Below are 21,648 nucleotides of genomic sequence, written 5' to 3'. Positions count from 1 at the left end.
GTTGCCTATGATAGTTAATATGTTCCTAGCTATTTTTGCCACAAAATCAGTATGCCATGTATCAAACATATAGGCCTAGAAATTAGATGCATTTGCGCCTCTCGTTAGCACCCCCGGGGGTCGCTACAGGGCGTAGATGCATTAGTGACCAGGTGCAGCGCTGACAACGACTCTCGCCATATTGGGCGGGAGTTTAGCTGCGGCATTATGGCATTGTGCCTTGATCTCCTGCGCCCGGAGATCGTGACGTCATTACCGTGCGCATCGCTCCGTGAGCACTCGACCCCAAAATGCCCCAGCGCCGGGCGAAAACACCGGCAACTGCAGGAGGTGTGCATTAGGTGGCCGGCAGTTATTGGGGTGATAATTAAAGACGAGGTGGCCAAGTTTAGTAAAAAAAAAGTTACCTTTGTTTTCGCTGTTTTCCTCCATTTTCTTCATAGTATTCTGCCCACAATTGCTCAACTCTGCACTCTGGGTTAATCGCACAGGTCCCCCTTTAAGGGAGGGAAGGGCCCTTTGGAGGCCGCAGTTCTACTTTCCTGGAGCGCTAAAGCAAATTTTTTGAGAGCAGGGAAACATTAGCGCATGGTGCTCAAAGGTTACCGCCCCCAAATGGGGCAATAATCAATTTCTCCCCCATTGACTACAGAGAAATATAGGTGACAGTATACATGATGGAGCCCCATCAAGTGACTTAATATGAAGGGTTACCCTGTGATCACTTTCTTCAGTGTGTATTCATTCTTATGGATATTGCTTTATTTGTACCTTTGCTGTAAGTATTTCCTTGTCCAAGAGTGTAACCACAGCTACTGCCATATTTGCTGCAGCTGAAAGGTAGGTGGATCTATAGGGTTAATAGCTGCTTCTGTGCACAAACAATCCAGAATACCCACCATCAGTCCCAGGAATGACCAAGAATGTTGCTGCCCTTCCTTGCAAGAATCCAGAGCTGTGCAAACCAGACAGTCACTCTGCAATCTGCGGTTGCACAGACGTATGGCCAGCTGGTATGTCGATCATAACATCCTGATGCAAAGCAATGCTGTGCTATCCAGAGGACAGGGGCTCAGTCAATTCTTGGACCTACATCAGCAGAGATGTTCACAGCCAAATGAGTTCCTGAATTGCCTCCTGAAGCTCTCCATTCTCTCACAAAGACTGAAAGCTGACCCTTATATCTTCACTACACTCTGACTCCCAATACATTCAGAGCATTTGTATGTGCAGATGCAAAGTTTGCACACACTGCAGCTAATCCCTCAGAGACTGAAGAGGTAATTTGCGCCATGGTAGCAGGGATCTGAGAGAACCTCCCCCTCTTCACGGTTCTATCTAATTGGATTATACTAATAAACATCTGGGCATGTACTTCTGCACTGGAACCTAGGCTTGTCCTCAAACAGTGCTCAGCAGAGCCAAGTGACTGGTCCACATTGACAATCAAACTGGAAGGGCCAGTTGAATTTGAAGAGACAACTCCAGATCTACAAAGAGAGTTGGACAAATATGTCACTGGGTGGAACAATAATAGATGAAATTAAACACGGGTAAGTGTAAAGTACTGTAGGCAACAGATATAGGGCTCAATTTTCCCCAGTGATTTGCGCCGTTTTTTTGGAGCAGGCTGCTCTTTTTGGCCTAAGTTGAAAAACCAGTTTCCTCAATCAATTTGCACCAGTTTAACGCAGTTAGTTACAATTTTTTTAGGCCAGTTTTTTTTCAACCAAAGGGGGCGTAACCAGCCACCTACGCCAATTCTGGCCATTTAGGAAAATTTGGCCAGCTGAGAGTTACTCCAGTTGTGCTTAGGCCAGCATATGTGGGCTCTCCAGAAAAACCTTCCCTAGAATTAAGGAAATCGGTGCAGGTAAGGATATCAGCGCAGCAGATGCCCGGACACACTAAAAGAATTGAAAAACACATAGCAGCAACTTACCTCCAACCCTGCCCGAAGGCTGTCCGGTCCCATTCTAGGTCCCCATTCTCCCGGTCCAGTCTCATTCTCAGTCTATGGTTCAGAGAGAGAGAGGTGTGTGCATGTGTGTGTGTGAGTCCGGGGACCGAGAATGGGACTGGACCGTCGGGCGGGGTTGGAGGTAAGTTGCTGCTATGTGTTTTTCAATTCTTTTAATGTGGTGGGAGCTGGCTCAGCTCGCATTGAATCCCTGGTTACCATGGCAGCCCGATCTTTTTGGCGCAGATCAAGGCTCCACCCCCAAAACTAAAGGTCGGGTTATGCCACGCCAAAATGAAGAAATCCAACTGGGAAACTGAGTATTTTTTTTTGCGTACTTAGGCCCCCAAAAAATCAGGTGTAATTCTTCAAGTACGCCAAAAAAATGCTTTGTGGAAAATTGAGCCCATAGGGTTGGGGGAAAAAGCCATTGTTAGAAATGCTCTGGCTACAATTGGATAGCTAAGAGTTGGAATCAAGTGAGAGCAATCTCATGGAAAAGGTCAACAGAGAATGGTTGAAGGGCGATAGTGTGATTGACTGTGTCAAAGGCTGCAGATAGATTTAGGAGGAATAAATGACCATGGTCAAAATCACAGACATCGTAGTTTGTGACTTTGAATAGGACCATTTTGGTGCTGTGCGGTGGGAGCTAGATTGAAGGTATTCAAGCAGTGAAAGAATGGGCATAGTGCAGGGAGGATGATTCGTTCAACAACCTTGGAGAGAAAAAGATAGTAGGAGATGTGTAATGTAAGTACATAAGGTCTGCCCACCACCAGGGGACACTACCGTCAGAGGTCCTAGGATCATAGGTACACTCGTGCTGGGCCCGGTATATAACCTGAACTTCACCTTTGTATCTTCACTTCTGGAAGCCATTAAAGACTGACCAGGTTACACTGAGTCACTGGCTCACAGTACGGAGTTCATTGTATCATTTCATACAACACAACTGGCGACGAGGCAAATATGAACCCACGCAAAAGTATGGCAAGCACAGCACGATCGAGTACTGTTGGAATTCTCGAGAGATTCAATGAGGGAGAGGATTGGGGACATTTCACGGATCGTCTTAACCAATATTTCGTGGCAAACGACCTAAACAAAGACGAGGATGCAGAGAAGCGCAGGGCAGTTCTTCTCACCATCTGCGGCCCCGCGATCTATGCACTCATCAACAGCCTGCTCTCACCCAATCTTCCTACAGAAAAGGAATGCTTTAGTTCGGGAACACCTTGAACCCACGGAAGGAATCCTCATATCCAGATATCGCTTCTATACGCACGTTCGTCCAGAAGGCCAGGACGTAGCAGCATTTGTTGCCGACCTGCGACGCCTTGCAGGGCCTTGCAAATTTGGGCCTGCATTGGAAGACATGCTGCGTGACTTTTTCGTGATCGGGGTCAACCACGAGGCGATCTTAAGCAAGCTGCTGGCTGTGGAGAAGCGGACCTCAGCAAGGTCATCACCATCGCCCAGGCTTGCACATCCACGCAGAAAAACACGAAGCAGATATCGCGACAAAATAGGAACTCCAGGGCAAGTACTGTGTACAAAATTGTATCGACGGCTGGCAGAGTTGCACATGGCAGGGCCTACTCGACTGTGTATGCAAGACTGGGAGCCACTCAAAGTTCGCCATTGAGGGCCTACTCGACTGCGTACGCGAGAACGGGAGCCGCTTAAAGCCCGCTCAATGTGTTGGCGTTGCGGGGGCAATCACCGACCCCATCAGTGCCGCTTCAGGCAGCATATATGCAGAGGGTGTGCGAAGGAGGGGCATCTTCAGCAGACGTATCCGCAGCGGAGCAAGCGAGCTGTGACAACCACGTGGATGATGATCAATTCAGCATGGATCTGGTGATGCATCCCAAGGCATTTGAGAGCTCCGAGGAGGAGGTGTATAGCGTACGTGCGTTCCTAAGAGCCAACCGATAATGATGGAGGTAAAATTAAATGGCGTGTCGGTATCCATGGAATTAGACACAGGTGCGAGACAAGCGATAATGAGCCAGAGGACTTTCGAAAAGCTGTGGGAGACCAAGGCAGAGAGACCCAAGCTGAGTCCGATAAATGTGAAGTTGCGTACCTGCACCACAAAGAGCTCATACCAGTGATCGGTAGTGCAGCAGTAAGAGTGTCATACGAGGGAGCGGTTCATGATCTAACTCTATGGATTATCCCGGGCAATGGCCCATTGTTATTTGGCAGGAGTTGGCTCGAGAAAATAAAATAGAAATGGCATGAAATTAAAGCGGATGATGATTTGTGTGCTCAAGTGCTGAGAAAATTTCCCTCACTGTTTAAACCGGGAATTGGCAGCTTCAAGGGAGCCAAGGTGGGACTCAGGCTGAAACGTTTGAAGTGTGTTTTCATGGCACCAGAGGTCGAATTCCTTGGACGAAAAATTGCTGCAGATGGAATCAGGCCTACAGACGCGAAAACAGAGGCCATCAAAAATGGGCCCAGGCCCCAGAATGTGATGGAGCTGCGTTCGTTCCTGGGTCTTCTCAACTACTTCGCTAACTTCTTACCTAATTTGAGCACAGTATTAGAGCCTTTGCACAAGCTGCTCAGGAAAGGAGACGACTGGGTGTGGGGTGAACTTCAAGACAGAACCTTTGAGAAGGCTAGAATCTGTTGTGTTCCCACAAGCTACTGGTACTATATGACCCATGCAAGCGTCTAGTTTTGACCTGTGATGCGCCGTCCTATGGGGTCGGCTGCGTACTCCAGCAAGCCAACGAGTCAGGCAAACTACAACCAGTTGCATACGCATCTCGAAGCCTGTCCAAGGCGGAAAGAGCCTAAGGCATGGTAGAGAAAGAGGCTTTAGCATGTGTTTATGGGGTAAAAAAAAATGCACCAGTACCTGTTTGGGCTTCGCTTCGAGCTGGAAACCGATCACAAGTTGTTCTCAGAACATAAAGGTACCAATTGGGCACAGTGCAGGGAGGATGATTCGTTCAAGAACCTTGGAAAGGAAAAGATATTAGGAGATGAAACCCTCATTCGTAAGGACAGATGGGTCAAGCAAATGATTTTTGAGGAGGACAGTGATGATGGTTTTTAAAGGAAGGAATACAGCGCGTAAATGAGCTATAGCCATTTATGATTTCAGCTAGTGTGCGGACCAGGAAAGGAAGTTCAATGGTCAGCGGTTTAGTGGGAAATAGGTTGCGTTTGAGGCATCCGGAGTTTGCCCCACCCCCACCCCGCCTCCCCACCACCCCCCGCCCCCAGAAGGAGGAGGGATAGCAGAGAGATGTACGCAGGGAGGCACGTTCATGAACACATTTCCAGCCCCATCCTAGATTCACAGGGAGGATAGGAGCGAGAAATCTTGGTGTGTTTGATGATTGCTTTTCAGCTCCCATTCTCCTATCAGACTGCAGTACACCTGTCAGATATTACTTAGTTTCTGATGGATTGCAACATACCTGAAAAAGATTACAGATTGTAATATTGTAATACTCATTATTCTGCTCTTGTTAGATTCTAATGTGTCTAATACTTTTTGCTTAACCCTTTTAGACTGCAGTCTATAATACATAAAAGGAAGACTTGCATTTAAATAGCACTTTCACAACCTCAGGACATCCCAAAGCACTTTACAGCCAATTAAGTACTTTTAAAGTGGAGTCACTGTTGTAATGTAGGACATGTGGCAGCCAAATTGCATACAGCAAGCTCCCACAAAAAAACTCCCACATATAACATGGATCTTTTCATAGGTAACTGAGAAAAACCAGAGCAAAAAGAGATCATTCAGCCCATCAAGCCTACCCCATCCAGAATCTGTGTATAACTATTCTATCATGGACTTCTCTCCCATACCACCTATTAAGAGCAAAATTCGGTATCGCTCGTTTGGGGACGGTAACCAAGGCAAAGCGAGACTTCCTGCACCCAGCGCAGAACTCCCGCCCCGAATGCGAAATTGGGGTTACCGCCCCCGAGGGAAGTGGAGTGCAATGTCAGGCTCCACTTCTTCTCGGGTGGGACCAGGGCGGTAAGCCGATGAATTGTCCAGCGCGTCGCGGCCTCTCCGTTAAAGGGGAGGGCACACCACGAGCTCCGCAGTGGGGCGAGTGACCCACACTACGCCACCGGGGATGCGGGATGCCGGGCTGCACCATTGCGGCACGAACCCTGCGAAATAGACAACAAAAGGCCTGACCAGTAAGTTGGCCGGGAATAAAAATGGCGCGCGCATCTACCCTTTACTTTTCACCCCGCGGAGTGCAGCCCGGTTCGCGATCTGCGGAGCTGTGACATCACCCGCAGTAGTCTCACAGGGTGCTACCCAATTTCCGCTGCTGGCCGAAGACGGGTCGCTGCACACGGCGATGACATCATCATCGGCGGTGCAGTGGCCTGGGAAGCTATCGGTTTGCGCCTCCGCTAACACCTGCGCAATTTCGCGGGAGGCCATAGCGCTCTTCCCCCAGGCCGAGTGAGAAATCGTTTGCGCCCCATTATCGCCCCGCCAGGGGTACTAACGGGAGGAGCAAACGATGCAAATTTCTCCCCCCAGTTTCCTTCCTCTACCTGCCCAGATTTTAAAAAAGTTAAGCAGTGTTGTTAAGTATATAACCCGCAATCCTGCTTCTCAACAGAGAGCAAGCCAGCTCCTTTTAAAGATGCCAATTTAGTCTGAAATCTTTTCTTAGTCTGTGGGGGATATAAAGTTTTTCTAATCTATAATCTTGCTCAGGGCTTCTGAATTTTGTTGTCTAATTCTATACTTATTGGCCAAGATAAATAGCTTGTTTTTGAAGACCTGTATCATGTCTCCCCTCAATCTTTTCTTCAGAAAAAATAAATTTAGTCACTGGAATCATTCTTAAAGAACTTAGAAAGTCCTTGGCAAAGTTAAAAATCAATGTTTTGGATGTGTTTTTATTTTTTAATTATAGCACAAAAAACTGGAAGAAAATAAGCAGGGAGAAAGTAAAGCCAAAAAAAGCATCTGTAAATTTGGAGAAAATCGTTTTTTATTTTGAACATCTCTAAGGCTTAAGAAAAGAAGCAGGAGATGAATGAGGCACAGTTAAACACAATGACAACTCCCAGTTATTTACACAGTTCCACAGACACCACTTTCATGGGGCCTCAATAGCAGTTGCAAAAGTTCTGGCAAGCATATGCTCATAGCAGTTGCACTAAACTCTTGTTGCCAAGTTTGGTTCTCTTGGAATCTAGTCTGAAAAACATTATTTCAGCATCATCTCAGCCAGCTGGTACACTGAAGATGCGAGAAGCAGCACAGCTTCAATTCAGAGAGCACTGAATGGCAAGAGTTCGGTCTGTAAGGTATCAAAAGACACCAAAGTGAAAATGGGAGAGAAAAGTTGTTAAATATTTTTTATATATAAAAATCGCAGTGAGTTATTGAACTGGCCTTTCACTGACTATACTTTTAGGGATCATTTCTATAGTTGAGTTCTGAAGTGTTTGTCGGATTCTCTTCTCACCACTGATGGATCTCCCAAGGCCATTGTGCAATTGGACAATGCTCTTTGCACGTGACTGGTGTTAATAATCCTCTTAGACCACAGGAGAATAGAGTGCCTCCTCAAACAGGAACAAGGCAATTAACAAGCCAGTCTAAACTGCTGTAGTTTCCAAGGAACAGGTTCCTTGGGCCTTGCAGCTCACAGGTCCTGGAATGTAGTGCTTATAAATATTTTTAAATGTTCTTTCTGTTTTTATGGTATTTGCTCCCCTTTAGATCCCCTGCCACTCCATACACCTCATATACTGATAAATTATTCCACTAGTCACACTTCAGCTGGTAGTGACCTCAAGGTCTTCTGCTTTGTTACTTTACCCCAGCAGATAGAAATGCCCAGCATCCCGCACCCACACTCCTACCATTGGTTGCCCAACATGCCCATACACATGGTGGAAACATAGAAATCTACAGCGCAGAAGGAGGCCATTTCGGCCCATCGTGTCCGCGCCGGCCAACAAAGAGCCACACTGCCCTCGGTCAGCAGCCCTGAAGGTTATATATAAACCTATAAACAATGAACAATGGCGGAAAGGTAAAGAGCATCCGGTCCAACCAGTGCGCCCCACACAACTGCGACACCCCCTGCAACGCAACGTTCTACACTCCTCCCCAACCGGAGCCATGTGATCTCCTGGGAGAGGCAAAAAAAGATTAAAAATCTCAGGCCAATTTGGGAAATGCACGTGATGACATCACCAGTGTAACGCGTGCACATCTCCAGATCCACAAGGAGCAAGAGAATTCCGGCTTTTTAAAGTTCGAGAAGAAGGGGCAGAATCAGATTATACCGGTCCACCAACCCAGAAATGAAAACTTAGCTGCTGGGCGCCTCTTGCGTTGCACTGCCACCTGATACAGTGTGGAGCATGCACAGTACTGTCCGGAAATATCAGTCTGGGTCCCGCGTATGTCATAGGATCCTGATTTGCATATTCTAAGGGCCTACCATCTAACTCAGGCAGGTGGCCCTGTCGCCCAGTGGTAGGCCCTTTCGAAGTTGCCGTTGACCAGATTGGGAACAGGAATGGGGCGGTAAGCTTTCCCCCATCATTTTAGGGGTGCGCCCCCTGTTTCCACCCAGCGTTCCCCAGTGAAAATCTCCATTGTGTCCCTTTTTTACTGTTTGAAACCTTTTAGAATCATAGCCAATTTAAAAACTTGGTTGGGTTGAGGTACTGCCAACCTGAGGAAACGCTGTGTCTTCTTCTATTTCAGGTATGCCCCTATAGGTATCCTCTTCCTGATTGCAGGCAAAATCATGGAAATGCATGACCTTTCTGTGATGGGCGGACAACTGGGAATGTACACTGTGACGGTGATAATTGGGCTGCTAATCCATGCACTCGTTGTCCTGCCACTTCTTTATTTTATAGTCACGCGCAAGAATCCCTGGATTTTTATTGGTGGAATATTGCAGGCATTGATCACTGCACTTGGCACTTCATCCAGGTAAGACAATCCATCCTAAATAATGTGATGTCCACATAATCTGTTCACATTGACATTGCTTTAGCTGGACAAACACTGTTTCCTTCTCTCCTTGTCTGCATCTCTCACATCCTCTCTGTATATCTTTTCCCTCACTTTCTCTTCCTCTGTATCTCTCGCTAATGGTTTAAATAATTTAATCTATTTATTGTTGCAGCTCAGCAACTCTCCCAATCACCTTTAAGTGTCTGGAAGAAAATAACGGTATCGACAAACGTGTTACTCGCTTTGTCCTTCCTGTTGGAGCTACGATTAATATGGATGGTACAGCACTCTACGAGGCTTTGGCTGCCATCTTTATCGCACAGGTCAACAACTACGATCTAAACTTTGGACAAATCATCACTATCAGGTAGAGTACTAGAGGGGAGTTGAACTGAAATCAAAGTTAGTCCAAATCTCAAGTTGTTCAATTTAGATTCAACGTTGCAGTTTATTGACTTTTACATCTGACACTTATTTCATTCATTTTTGTACACTGATCTGTATACCATACATGATTAAGAAATTGCCAGTAAATTTAGTAAATGTAATAAACATAGCTGTTCACATTGTTCAGAAACAATATAGAAGATGTTACTTTTTGCCTTATTATATAATTTACTGAGGACACCAAATTACATTGCCAGGTGACAAATATAAAAGAGTTGACAACATTCAAAGGGATCTCAACCAGGTAGATGAACTAAGAAATGCTAGATGTTAGTGTGAAGATGTTGCCGACATGGTTTATCAAATATTGGGATACACCTCGAGACTCTTGGCTATACGTAGAAACAAAATTATTCTAAGCTTTACAGATCATTGACAGTGCCACATATATCCATGATGTCTCTGATGCCCTGCGTTATTTTAACAATTTCAGATTCTCTAGCCTGTTATCTACTTGTCACCATTCCGTTACACCGCCATCCCTCATCAGACTCTCCACTTCAACCTTGAACAGTGACCCAACCAGTCCCCATCTTCCACCGCCTTCCTCAGCTTGGCTGATCTTATTCTTATTTTGAACAACTTCTCTTAACTCCACTAACTTCCTCTAGATAAAATACTTTGCTGTGGGAACCTGCATAGGCCCAGCCATGCCTGGCTTTTGTGCAGGCTATCTGGAACACTGCTCCAGTCTGACTTTGGCCCGCTCCCTGACAACCTCCTGTTGGTGCCACTTCCTGTTCTTGATCCTATCTGGAGAATTTCATTAACCATGCTTCTAATTTTACTGATCCCTCACCTTCACATAATCCATCTCTGACTCTTCCATTCTTGCAAAATTATTCAACTTAGTTAACCCACCATTACGACAAAAATGATATCTTGGGTAATATGATTTTGGACAAACTGCCTATTTGCTCCTCCCTTTATTAATAAGCATGTAAATGCAGCAATTGTTTCTGGAAGTATAATTTGGGTAAATTGTGTCTACTAAAAATGAAATGAGCACACGCAATATTTATTTACAAACACTATTATGTGGTATACCCAATTTGATTCAGTATTTAGAGCTTTGACCCTCTGAGGCTGGTGTAATCCACAGTGTGTGCTTGTATGACTGTGTTTGTACCTCTTCTGTTTGGGTTGTCGTAAGGAGAGATATAAGCAGTCTTATCCACTATGACATTGATGTACTGGGTCAGATGAGATACCTCGGTCTCTAGATGCCTTCTATTATCTCACAGGAGGTTTCTATTGGTTCAGTGGATTTATGGCTTGGAGCCCTAATCCAGCAATAGTGGCCAGAGAATAGGAGTAATGTTGCCCCACATACATTTTAGTTTGGGAGAAAGTAGTGTGTAGAGTGGATTCTATCAAATCATTCATTCATTTTACTATTAATAATTGTGAATCACAAGCACCAAAGGCCCACACTGATTACATGTGGAAAAATGCAAGCTTTTGGGATTGGGGGCAATGTGCTGACGTGGATTGAGAACTGGTTGGCAGACAGAAAGCAAAGAGTAGGAGTAAATGGGTACTTTTCAGAATGGCAGGCAGTGACTAGTGGGGTACCGCAAGGTTCTGTGCTGGGGCCCCAGCTGTTTATATTGTACATTCATGATTTAGACGAGGGGATTAAATGTAGTATCTCCAAATTTGCGGATGACACTAAGTTGGGTAGCAGTGTGAGCTGCGAGGAGGATGCTATGAGGCTGCAGAGTGACTTGGATAGGTTAGGTGAGTGGGCAAATGCATGGCAGATGAAGTATAATGTGGATAAATGTGAGGTTATCCACTTTGGTGGTAAAAACAGAGAGACAGACTATTATCTGAATGGTGACAGATTAGGAAAAGGGGAGGTGCAACGAGACCTGGATGTCATGGTACATCAGTCATTGAAGGTTGGCATGCAGGTACAGCAGGCGGTTAAGAAAGCAAATGGCATGTTGGCCTTCATAGCGAGGGGATTTGAGTACAGGGGCAGGGAGGTGTTACTACAGTTGTACAGGGCCTTGGTGAGGCCACACCTGGAGTATTGTGTACAGTTTTGGTCTCCTAACTTGAGGAAAGACATTCTTGCTATTGAGGGAGTGCAGCGAAGGCTCACCAGACTGATTCCCGGGATGGCAGGACTGACATATCAAGAAAGACTGGATCAACTGGGCTTGTATTCACTGGAGTTCAGAAGAATGAGAGGGGATCTCATAGAAACGTTTAAAATTCTGATGGGTTTAGACAGGTTAGATGCAGGAAGAATGTTCCCAATGTTGGGGAAATCCAGAACCAGGGGTTACAGTCTAAGGATAAGGGCTAAGCCATTTAGGACCGAGATGAGGAGAAACTTCTTCACCCAGAGAGTGGTGAACCTGTGGAATTCTCTACCACAGAAAGTTGTTGAGGCCAATTCACTAAATATATTCAAAAAGGAGTTAGATGTAGTCCTTACTACTAGGGGGATCAAGGGGTATGGCGAGAAAGTAGGAATGGGGTACTGAAGTTGCATGTTCAGCCATGAACTCATTGAATGGCGGTGCAGGCTCGAGGGGCCGAATGGCCTACTCCTGCACCTACTTTCTATGTTTCTATGTTTCTCTTTATCTGTGTTTGCAGATGGTGGGCAGATATCATTAAGTGGCTTTAACAGGCCTGAATATCCACTAGGGTGGGATGGGGAAGAATCAGGTTTTCATCCCATGTAAAAGCTGGTCTAAATTCCAGTTTGGGAGAAAGGGGGAGAAGCGGGTAAATGTTTTACTCACCCCTGCTACTTCCAACGATTGCGTTGTTGGCATATCTGAGGGAGTTCACAGGCTAGCCCAGGAATTCAGCCATTATGCTCTCCCTAGAGAACAAGAGTGCCTAAGGGGAAAGTGTTATATATGTGAATTTGTATTTACTCTGTACAGCCACCAGAGGGCTCATCCCCTGGAGTCCCAAGGGATCCCATAATCCCTTGGGAGCACAGGTGTTTAAGGAGGCTTCACAGATTGGAGAGGCACTCTGGAGACCTGCAATAAAAGACTAATATCACACTTTACTTTGAGCTCACAGTGTTCAGTCTGACTCTTTCTCCATGCACAAAAACTGGCGACGAGATACAGTAGCAAACCAAAGATGCAGAGAACAATGGGCATCCTGGAGAAATTCTCGGAGGGAGATGATTGGGAAACTTTTGTGGAGCGACTCAACCAATACTTCGTGGCTAACGAGCTAAATGGGGAAGAGAGCGCTGCCAAACAAAGGGCGATGCTCCTCACCGTCTGTGGGCACCAATATATGGCCTCATGAAGGATCTGCTCACTCCAGTGAAACCCACGGAGAAATTGTACAACTGGTCTGAGAGCATTTGAACCCAAAGGAAAGTGTTCTGATGGCGAGGTACCGGTTCTACACCAACAAAAGGTCTGAATGTCAGGAAGTGGCGAGTTATGTCGTCGAGCTAAGACGCCTTGCAGGACATTGCGAATTTAAAGGACATTTGGAGCAGATGCTCAGAGACTTTTTCATTCTTGGCATTGGCCACGAAACCATACTTCGCAAACTTTTCACTGTAGAGACCCCAACCTTGCGTAAGGCCATAGCGATAGCACAGGTGTTCATTGCCACCAGTGACAATACGAAGCAAATCTCTCAGTACAGAAATGCTGCTGCAAGTATTGTGAACAAGGTGATGTTGTTTTCGAATCGTAACACATACCTGCAGCTGCACGTCCGCAGATGACTCAGAGTCCACCATCAAGGGTGATGAATGTAAGGCCATTAACATCTTGCTGGCGCTGCGGGGGTGATCATCGTTTCCATTCATGCCGATTCAAAGAATACGTTTGCAAGGGCTGTGGAACAATGGGACACCTCCAACAAGTGTACAGGCAAGCTGCAAAGCCTGTTAAACCTGCAAACCACCATGTTGCAGAGGAGGACAGATCCATGGAGGATCACAATGAACCAGAGCCTCAGATAGAGGAGGCAGATGTACATGGGGTGCACACATTCACCAGAAATTGTCCCCTGATATTGCTGAATTTTGAACTAAATGGACTCCCGATGTCAATGGAGCTGGACAGGGGCGCGAGCTAGTCCATCATGGGCAAAAAGACTTTCGAAAGGCTGTGGTACAACAAGGCCTCAAGGCCAGTCTTAATTCCAGTTCGCACGAAAGTAAGAACTTACACTAAAGAACTGATTCCTGTAATCGGCAGTGTTACCGTCAAGGCCTCCTACGATGGAGCGGTACACAAGCTACCACTCTGGGTGGTACTGGTCTCACGCTGCTTGGCAGGAGCTGGCCAGGAAAGATACGCTGGAACTGGGACGACGTCTGAGCGCTATCTCCCCCTGACGACACTTCGTGTGCCCAGGTCTTAAACAAATTTCCTTCGCTGTTCGAACCAGGCATTGGGAAATTCCAAGGAGCAAAAGTGCAGATCCACCTAATTTCGGGTGCACGACCTATCCATCACAAGGCGAGAGCAGTACCATACATGATGAGAGAAAGGGTAGAGATCGAGCTCGACCGGCTGCAAAGAGAGGACATCATTTCACCGATCGAGTTCAGTGAGTGGGCCAGTCCTATTGTCCTAGTCCTCAAGGGAGACGGCACCATCAGAATCTGTGGCGATTACAAAGTAACTATCAATAGTTTCTCCCTGCCGGACCAATACCCACTACCAAAGGCTGACAACCTCTTTGCAACGCAGGCAGGACGAAAGACGTTCACAAAGCTGGATCTGACTTCAGCCTACATGATGCAGGAACTGGAGGAATCATCGAAGGCCCTCACCTGCATCAACACGCACAAAAGTTTTTTTGTTTATAACAGATGCCCGTTTGGAATCCGATCAGCGGCGGCGATATTCCAGAGAAACATGGAAAGTTTACTGAAGTCAGTCCCGCACACCGTGGTCTTCCAGGACGACATCTTGGTCACAGATCGGGACACAGTCAAGCACCTGCAGAACCTGGAGGAGGTTCTTAGTCGACTCAACCGCGTGGGGCTCAGGTTAAAACGCTCTAAGTGCGTTTTCCTGGCACTTGAAGTGGAGTTCTTGGGAAGGAGGATTACGGTGGACGGCATCAGGCCCGCTAACACAAAGACGGAGGCAATCGAGAACGCACTGAGGCCACAGAACGTGACGGAGCTGCGGTCGTTTCTGGGACTCTTAAGCTACTTTGGTAACTTCTTACCTGGTCTCAGCACCCTGCTAGAACCACTGCATGTCTTACTACAAAAAGGGGGTGAATGGGTTTGGGGCAAAAGCCAAGAAAATGCCTTTGTAAAAGCGAGAAAATTGTTATGCTCAAACAAGTTGCTTGTGTTGTATGATTCATGTAAGCGTTTGGCACTAGCATGTGATGCGTTGTCATATGGCGTCGGGTGTGTACTGCAACCGGTTGCTTATGCATCCAGGAATCTGTCCAAGGCTGAGAGAACCTACAACATGATTGAAAAAGAAGCGTTAGCATGTGTCTGTGGGGTAAAGAAAATGCATCAATACCTGTTTGGGCTAAAATTCGAATTGGAAACTGACCATAAGCCACTTATATCTCTGTTTTCCGAGAGTAAAGGGATAAATACCAACGCATCGGCCCGCATCCAGAGATGGGCGCTCACGTTGTCCGCATACAATTATGCCATCCGCCACAGGCCAGGCACAGAAAACTGCACCGATGCTCTCAGTAGACTGCCATTGCCCACCACGGGGGTGGAAATGGCGCAGCCCGCAGATCTAGCCATGGTTATGGAAGCATTTGAGAGTGAGTAATCACCTGTCACTGCCTGGCAGATCAAAACCTGGACAAGCCAGGACACCTTATTATCTCTAGTCAAAAGCTGTGTGGTTCACGGGAGCTGGTTCAGTGTCCCAGTGGAAATGCAGGAAGAGATAAATCCGTTCCAGCGGCACAAAGATGAAATGTCTATACAGGCAGACTGCTTTCTGTGGGGCAATCGAGTAGTGGTCCCCAAGAAGGGCAGAGACACCTTCATCAATGACCTCCACAGTACCCACCCAGGCATCGTAATGATGAAAGCGATAGCCAGATCCCACGTGTGATGGCCCGGTATCGATGTGGACTAAGAGTCCTGTGTTCACAGATGTCATACATGCTCGCAGTTAAGCAATGTACCCAGGGAGGCGCCACTAAGTTTATGGTCTTGGCCCTCCAAACCATGGTCTAGGGTACACGTCGACTATGCAGGCTCGTTCTTGGGTAAAATGTTCCTTGTGGTTGTAGACGCGTACTCCAAGTGGATTAAATGTGAGATAATGTCGGCTAGCACGTCCGCTGCCACTACTGAAAGCCTGCGGGCCACGTTTGCCACTCACGGCTTACCCGATGTCCTAGTGAGCAACAACGGGCCATGTTTTACCAGTGCTGAGTTCAAAGATTGTCACATCTGCCCCATTTAAACCAGCATGCAATGATCAGGCAGAGAGAGCAGTGCAAACCATCAAGCAAGGCTTGAAGAGGGTAACTGAAGGCTCACTGCAAACTCGCCTATCCCGAGTCCTGCTTAGCAACTGCACGAGACCCCACTCACTCACTGGGATCCCACCTGCTGAACTGCTTATGAAAAGAGCACTTAAGGCTCTCGTTAGTTCACCCTGATCTACATGAACAGGTAGAGAGCAGGCGGCTTCAACAAAGTGCATACCATGATAGCACAAATGTGTCACGCGAGATTGAAATCAATAATCCTGTATTTGTATTAAATTATGGACAAGGTCCCAAGTGGCTTCCCGGCACTGTTGTGGCCAAAGAGGGGAGCAGGGTGTTTCAGGTCAAACTTTCAAATGGACTCATTCACCGGAAACACTTGGACCAAATCAAACTCAGATTCACGGACTATCCTGAGCAACCCACCTTTGACCCTACCTTTTTTGATCCCCCAACACACACACCAGTGGCAACCGGCACCACGGTTGACCACGAAGCAGAACTCATCATCCACAGCAACCCTGCAGGGCTCAACACACCAGGCAACTCAGCAAGGCCAGCTGCACAGCAGCCCAGCGAGGGCCCAACAAATGATTCAACAACACCACTTTCACACCGAGACGATCAACCAGGGCAAGAAGGGCCCCAGATCGACTCACATTGTAAATAGTTACACTATTGACTTTGGGGGGGAATGTTGTTATAAACGTGGACTTGTATTTACTCTGTACAGCCACCTGAGGGCTCATGCCCTGGAGTCCCAAGGGATCCCATAATCCCTTGGGAGCACAGGTATTTAAAGAGACTTCACAGGTTGGAGAGGCACTCTGGAGACCTGCAATAAAAGACTACGGTCAAACTTTACTTTGAGCTCACAGTGTTCAGTCTGACTCTTTCTCCATACACAACAAAAAGTAACTGATCCTCTCGACCCCTTTTTGTCCCTGCAGGGAGGGGAGAAGACATATTTAAATATTGTTAAATCTTCGGCCCATTAAAGGCCTCTTGCTCCCTCCATTGGAGGGAAAGGGAAGGGGTAGTATTTTGATAGAGTAAAATAAGGAGAGGCTGTTTTACGTGGCAGAAGGGTCATTACCAAAAGACACAAATTTAAGATGATTGGCAAAAAAAACAGAGGCAACATGGGGAAACACTTTTTTACACAGCGAGTTGTGATCTTGAATGTACTGCCTGACATGGTGGTAGAAGCAGATTCAACAGTAACATTCAAAAGAGAATTGGATAAATATTTGATGGGAAAAAAATTACAGGGCTAGGGGGAAAGAGCATCGGAGGATTGGGACTAATTGGAGAGCTCTACCAAGCAACCAGCACAGGCAGGAGGAGCCAGATGGTCTCCTTCTGTGCTTTATTATTCTATAATTCTATAAGTCGAGTACTGCTCTGATTTTCCAGCCGGCAGTCAGGGCAGTTACCTGTGTTGTACCTACAAGTGCACAGGCCGCTGCCCTGATGACTTATAATTGACCCAGTTCCCAGGACGAGGCCTATGTCAATAGCCAAAGGTGGCCAGAAGTATCACAGTGCTGCTTTTCTAGCACCAGAGCAGGAACCCTTGGATATTGGATCCAAGACGAAGGAGCTGCAATCATTCACGCTCTTTCACCCTCTACGGGTAGTGCAAAACATGGATCTCGCTCCCCAAAAGGCAGTGAATGCTGGATCATTTGACATTTTGAAGACTGGGAGCAATAGATTTTTGTCAGGTAAGTGTATCAAGGGATATGGAGCAAAGGTAGGTAAATGGAGTTAAGGTACAGATCTGCCAAGATCGAATTGAATGGCAGAACACGCTTGAAGGGCTGAATGGCCGACTACTGTTCTTCTAGTAAAAATTGTCATAATTTTAATTGTGCAAAATTAGAATTCTTGTTCTACTTGAATATGTTAACAATCTCTGCCTTCTTTTTCACAATATAGTATCACTGCGACAGCAGCCAGCATTGGGGCTGCAGGAATACCACAGGCTGGTCTTGTCACCATGGTGATAGTGTTGACATCAGTTGGACTTCCCACGGAGGACATCACCCTGATCATTGCAGTGGACTGGTTCCTGTACGCAGGCTCAGTATTGTTCTTGCCTTTTAACATTACAGTGTTTGTACTAAATGATTCATAAGGAAGATTCATAAGGACTATTCTATACTGATTAAGCAGCTTAAAGATTACTTAATATTAGAGAAGATTTTGTTGATGTAGCTGAACGTAGCTGCTTGGGTCAGAAGTCGCAGGTGATTTATTTGGGCTAGGTTGTTGAGTTCCAGGTACCTCGTTCAGGGAACGGAATATTTCAATGATGCCAATCTGATATTTGATGATATGATTGTACCCTGAAGGTGTTTTCATAACACTTCCTATATCGCAAATCAAATGCTGTAATTTTATGCCTTATTGAATGTCATTATAGGGTAGATTCTCTGACACTGGAGTTTGAACTATGGCACTGATTGGCTGTAAGCTTAGTGCTTATCCAAAATAAAAATGAACTACTGGAATCGTTCAGGGTCTATCTAATCAAATATGGATAGCAAGCTCCCAAACTGGATTGGTAGTTTGTCAAAGGGCATGTGGTATATCCTCTTGAAGGGCTGAAGCTGCAGTTAATGAGGAGGTGATATTTGTATCGGCAGCAATAAGAACAGATGCAGGAAATTGTGCACAAACTACGGCAAAGGAGAGTTTGGTAATGAAGGGTACTCTCCCTGCAGGAGAGCCATTGGGACTGCGCAGGAGGTAGGATCAACAAGGGTTAACAAGGGTGTCCAATGTTCAAAGGACCTGGCAACCTGAAAAATCTGTCACGTTAAAGCTACCAAGCATTTCTCAAGTAGATGGATATACATGCCACAAAGTTTCCTTTCAACCTGCTGCACTTTGACTGACACCACATGCACAGCTAAAATACTTCAATCCAATCTGTTGTTTTTGTCATTAAGGGTTTTTTTTTCCAGTGGCAGTTGCCATGGTTGAAATAAAAGGCTAGAGTATTCTCTTCAGTTGAAGCCCTCAGTGAAAGATTAAACTTCTGATGCAAACAGTGCAAGATTACTGGAATTTAATCCACAGCGTATTCCTGGGAATATTGGATATTCTTTCTGCCGAGGCACACAAAGATACAATCTTGTTTGTCCAACAAAGGTAATTAGGTTTGCCCTGAAACTGGGGAAATTAATGATGCTTTCATTTTTCAGGGATCGTCTGAGAACGACCACTAATGTGCTTGGTGACTCATTGGGAGCAGGCATTGTGGAGCACCTGTCAAGGCATGAACTGCACTCACAGGATACAGAAGTTGGAAATTCTGTCATTGAAGAAAAGGAGAAACCTTATCAGCTCATCTGCCAGGAGCATGAAAACCAGAAGCATTTGGATAGTGAGACCATGATGTGACCCTGAGACTAGGACAGGCTCAGTACTGAAGAGATAAACATATACAACCATGTAAATTGTGTGTCTGTACATTTCTAATCAAACTAGTCAGCAAAGGAATGTCTAAAACTGTCTAATTACTTCAGCAAGAATCTCACAAGGGCAGACCTGTATGCATGTGTATCTCCACGTGTGTATCATCCATGTGTGTGCATGTATGAGTGCATTCATGTACTAATGAATGTCCATGTTTGTGTGTACATAATGTGTGAATGTTCATGTACAAAAGTGTCCACCTGTGTTTGTATGCATTTCTGTGCAGGTGCACGTAAATGTGTATGCTTTGTGGGTATCCATCAGTTTGAATGTGTATATTTGTGTGTGCGTGTCCACATGCGTGACAGTATTTATGCATATTCATGTGTACAGGTCTCTGCATGTGTGTGTCATTGTACATGCATGTGTGTGGAGTTGTCTTTAACTGGAAATGGTAGCCTTTTAAACCAGGTAGTTGCCTCTGTAGCACTTGCCCAGTTGGGAGAAGATTTTCTTTGAGTGCTGGGCGTAGTGAAATCAGAAATATGTTTCTGATTGTGCTCCACCCATTACACAGAGGAAATCCTCTCCCATTATCAGAAAAGAATTAATGTTCATTAGAAATACTTGAAGAAAAATATCAAAGGGACAGAGAAAGGGCAGGGAAATGGGATGACAGTAGATAGCTCTGATATTGTAACTCTCACTGGAACAAGCATAATGAGCTGAATAGTCTCCGTCTGTTCTGAGATTTCTATGATAATATTGTGACATACTCTTGTGCTAAACTGGTCAAGTTTTGCTAAATTTTAATATCTTGGCAGACATCTAACAAGGGGCTGATTTTCTTCATTCATTGCAAGTCATGCCTGATAGGTTAAGAAATGGTGCCAAATCCATTTGTGTGTTAGGGATGAATTTTGACATTGTGCGATAGTGTGAAATGAGTGATGGCGAATCGGCATCCGTTTTACACCTCTCCCAATTTTTATTTCCATTGAAACCCAGAGGCAAGCTGAATATCCAGTTACAATGGGCATTCATTTCTGACTTTCTAGACACAGCGCAAGAGGAGGGAAGGGACACAGGAGGCCTCAGACCAGTGCTCCAGCATATTAATATTTCATGTGGGCGGGGGGCGTTCCACCGTAACTACGCCGGAAGTGCGGTAACTCTGCGGAAATTCCTGCCACGCGTCTCTGTATTTCAATATCCCCCTCATAATCCTGTCACGTTTCCAAGACATTTCAGCTGATCTGACCTGAAAGCAAGAAGTCTGCGATATCTCCCCTTTCACAACGTTCTGTCCCATTTATCGTGCTTTGCGATCATGAGGCCAGAGGAGTAAAATAAAACTAAACAAAATATTATTAACTAGTTATTGTAACAAACATACCCTGATTCATTAACCTGGCAGGGTTACGCAGACACGGAATCTACAGTGGGCTGAGTAATCTTAGGACAGCCCTGATAATAATGTTAAAGTATATGCTTTGAGTAGCTCCCGGGGCACAGCATCAATTAGACACCGTGAATCGTGCACACGCTCATAGCGTCAGTATGCAGAAGAGGTGGAAAATCTTCAGACATTCTGAAAATAACATTTCCTAATCTTCAAATGTTCTCATTGTCAGATGATGTAAAATGTACAATATCTGTGATGTATTTCTAATCTCGAAATGATATGTGGCATAAGATCAAAAACTTGTACTCAATCCAAACAAGACATTGTACTTCCATATCACTGACTCTTCTGAGTAACTTCTCCTCTGTTCCTCTATTACATTGATTTTGGGTGTGCATCTTGCTGCAATTAAATATGTAGTTCCTACACACTTGCTGCGTTTTGTAGTTTTCTCAGATTTATCCTATCTTCTACAAGAATGTTTATAGCACTCAATTAATTTCAAAAGCCATTTAGACTAATATCAAGTTCCAAAAGCACTGAGACATGGGTAGACCCAAAAGAACAGGAATAAGCTATCACTACTTTCTGTTACAGTTGCAGCGAGAGTTACTATGAAACTTTAGAGGAAGCATCCTGGAACTTCTGGAAGGATGCAGAGAAATGTTGTGATTGTTAGTTGTGGGCATATCTCTCCAATGTGAAACTTATTGATCACATTCTTGTAGTACCTGTATTGATCTGGATGTTCTGGGTATGTTTTAATCTTCAGGAGGGCTAGAAAATTAACTCTGAATGATAACCACGGTGCGGAATATTAAAGGGCTAAAATGCATGGGCTTCCACTGACCTCTCATCATAAATCTGGCAAGAGGCTGCCAGAATCCTTAGGGAAACAGCTATCTACCATTTCTGGGAGTTTCCTCAATACCTTGTATGGGGTAGAACTTCCATCCGCTCTTTTCTTGATGAATG

The 21,648-nt window shown here is 45.5% G+C and overlaps 1 protein-coding gene across 4 annotated transcripts in view; it reads left to right on the top strand.

Annotated features, from left to right (window-relative positions):
* slc1a6 (solute carrier family 1 member 6) overlaps positions 1 to 21,103 on the top strand; it is a 164,142-nt gene extending 143,039 nt beyond the window's left edge. For all 4 annotated transcript variants that reach the window (XM_070859838.1, XM_070859839.1, XM_070859837.1 and 1 more), the window contains 4 exons: positions 8,697 to 8,930; positions 9,127 to 9,321; positions 17,784 to 17,918; positions 19,055 to 21,103. In XM_070859838.1, coding sequence (XP_070715939.1) covers positions 8,697 to 8,930; positions 9,127 to 9,321; positions 17,784 to 17,918; positions 19,055 to 19,253 — 763 coding nt within the window. In that variant the 3' untranslated portion in view covers positions 19,254 to 21,103. The remainder of the gene's footprint in view (positions 1 to 8,696; positions 8,931 to 9,126; positions 9,322 to 17,783; positions 17,919 to 19,054) is intronic.
* Positions 21,104 to 21,648: the final 545 nt, after the last annotated feature.

This window comes from Pristiophorus japonicus, chromosome 18 (assembly GCF_044704955.1).
Source record: "Pristiophorus japonicus isolate sPriJap1 chromosome 18, sPriJap1.hap1, whole genome shotgun sequence".
NCBI classification, from domain to species: Eukaryota; Metazoa; Chordata; class Chondrichthyes; family Pristiophoridae; genus Pristiophorus; species Pristiophorus japonicus.
Note: the sequence above shows the minus strand (reverse complement) of the source record. Positions and strands in the feature narration are given on the sequence as shown.